Raw genomic sequence first — 2184 nt, forward strand, 5'->3', positions numbered from 1 at the left:
ACTGGGAGAACTGAATCCCCAGCTCCACCTCAAACTTGTGCACTGGGCCTGCCTCTTCCCCAGCTGACAGCTGGCCCTGTCACTCAGGGAGAGGAAATGTTGAATCCAGGTCAGAGATCAGCCTGGGGAGTCTTCTTAAAAGTCCCCTCTCTGCGGCCAGGTGGTGAGCCCAGGGATTAAACTGAGAGCAGAGGTTAAAGCACAGTCAGTGCTGTGCTCTGTGCACACACTGCCTGTTTCCGCTTTGTTCCTAAGACGACGAGGCAGGTGGCTGGCAGGTTCATTTCTCAACTTGAAGCCTACTTTCCCTCCCCCCATCCAACAGGCACAATCTCAGGCCCCTCAAATGCCAAAGCAGTTCCAGTATCAGTCAAAACAAAGCAGATATAAGCAATACAAACCCATCGTGGAGCACCCCAAGCCATCTACCACGCTTAAAAATCAATGGAGAGGGCACCGAGGGCTACTGGACGTGTGTATTTCACATCAACAGCTTCCCTACATCAGAGAAAGGTATTGGTGGGCAGGCCTGGGACCGCAGGTCAGTGGTGGCACCAAAACACAGGGCACTGCTGATTGACCCCCACCCATTCTTGCCTCCTCTGACCCCACCTCATGACAAATCTCCCCTGGGACCACTGAGCTTCATTCCAGAGTGGGGATGGATCTGGAACACAGCACAAAAACATTTTCTGAAAACAGCACTTTCTGCCTTGCTGGAGATTCTGTCTCAGCTGGCAACACAAACACGTGCACACACAAACTGCTGAACACTCTGTCCTGACTCCAGGGCTCCCACAAACGAACAAAGAACACAAACCCACGACTGAGCTGGAAGGTCTGCATGTCATTTATTGACAGGAGTTTACATACATTTGTTTTCTTCCTGTGGTGGTTTCCTTCAAAGCCTAGGCACAGAGCCCTTGAGAAGGGCAGTCTCTGAACGAGGGAGCCAGGAACTCAGGATGCGCACGTCTTTGGCAGGCATGTTTGGCCCAGCAGGATGCAATCCTTCAAGCTGGAATTCCGTTGGGTATTTGAGAGGGACCAAGGTGGGTGTGGAGAGGAAGTCTTCGACAGACTCACATCTCAGTCCAGGCCTCCTCTCTCCCTATCCAAGTCCATCCCAGTTTTGGGACCCTGGGGGGCAGCTCAATCAGGCCCACCCACCTCAACAAGGGCAGATTCTTCGATCCATGCCCTGTTGGAACACACCTGCTTCCGCTGGTCGCACAGTTAAAGAGAATCAGCCTTATGGAAAGAGACAGATCACTTCCTTTCTGACATTCCCCAGCACCTCTTTTCAGCTGCGTCGGTGCAGGAACCGCTGGAAAAACTGAGGCTGCATTCTCAGTGGAGCTGCGTGTGCCACATCCTCAAACCTTCAGCAGATAGCACGGACACTGCACATCTGCCCAGGCTGACAACTGTGCTCCCTGGTCCACACATGCCCTGTCCTGCCTCTGTCCTGCTAACTGCCAGTGCCTAGAATGGAGCTCCCGCAGGCCTGGAACTGGGACCCAAGGCTAGTCTGTGTAGGCACTTGGCAATTTTGGTAGGGAGGTGGTTAAAAAAGTAGATGGGTGTGAGAAGAATGAAAGAGCTTCATTTGATAATTAGAGATCTGAAGTGATTTTTACTTTTATTTCCTTCACTTTAAGCCAATCATGAGATTTCACAGTGATTTCTGGGTGGGGGCAGAAGGGAGGTGGTGTTAATCATCATCAGGGCTGTGGCCCAGTTGGCCTGAGGAGTACAGGCAGGGCAGGCCCTCACTGGGGCAGCTGGAGGAGCACAGACTGCCCTGCTGGCAGGTAGGTGATGTTCCGAGAGCGCGACAGCTGGAATGCAATGTCCTCTGCAGCCTCCAGCTTGCGGAGCTCGATCAGGCCATCACCCGCTGTGGCCAGTGAGTTGGCAATCAGCTCTGCTGCCTTGGAGTCCCCCTCAGCAGAGATGATGGCTGCCTTTTTCTGCTGCTCAGCCTGAAAAAGTGGAGGTGGAGAAAGACTAAGATCAAACCTCAGGGCCAGGCTACAGCCCAGTAACACCTTCACTAGAAAGACATCTTCCCTGGAATCCTAGCACTCTGGGAGGCCAAAGTAGGTGGATTGTTTGAGCTCTGGAGTTTGAGACCAACCTAAGCAAGACTGAGACCTTGTCTCTAAAAAACTGGCAAGGTGT

General features: G+C 52.7%; 1 protein-coding gene across 2 annotated transcripts in view; it reads right to left on the reverse strand.

Annotated features, from left to right (window-relative positions):
* Positions 1–832: 832 nt before the first annotated feature.
* PHB (prohibitin) overlaps positions 833–2184 on the reverse strand; it is a 12539-nt gene continuing 11187 nt past the window's right edge. For both annotated transcript variants that reach the window (XM_012803154.2, XM_012803155.2), the window contains exon 7: positions 833–1985. In XM_012803154.2, the coding sequence (XP_012658608.1) occupies positions 1773–1985 (213 nt within the window). In that variant the 3' untranslated portion in view covers positions 833–1772. The remainder of the gene's footprint in view (positions 1986–2184) is intronic.

This window comes from Otolemur garnettii, unplaced genomic scaffold, assembly GCF_000181295.1.
Source record: "Otolemur garnettii isolate 467f Iridium unplaced genomic scaffold, OtoGar3 scaffold00018, whole genome shotgun sequence".
NCBI lineage: Eukaryota > Metazoa > Chordata > Mammalia > Primates > Galagidae > Otolemur > Otolemur garnettii.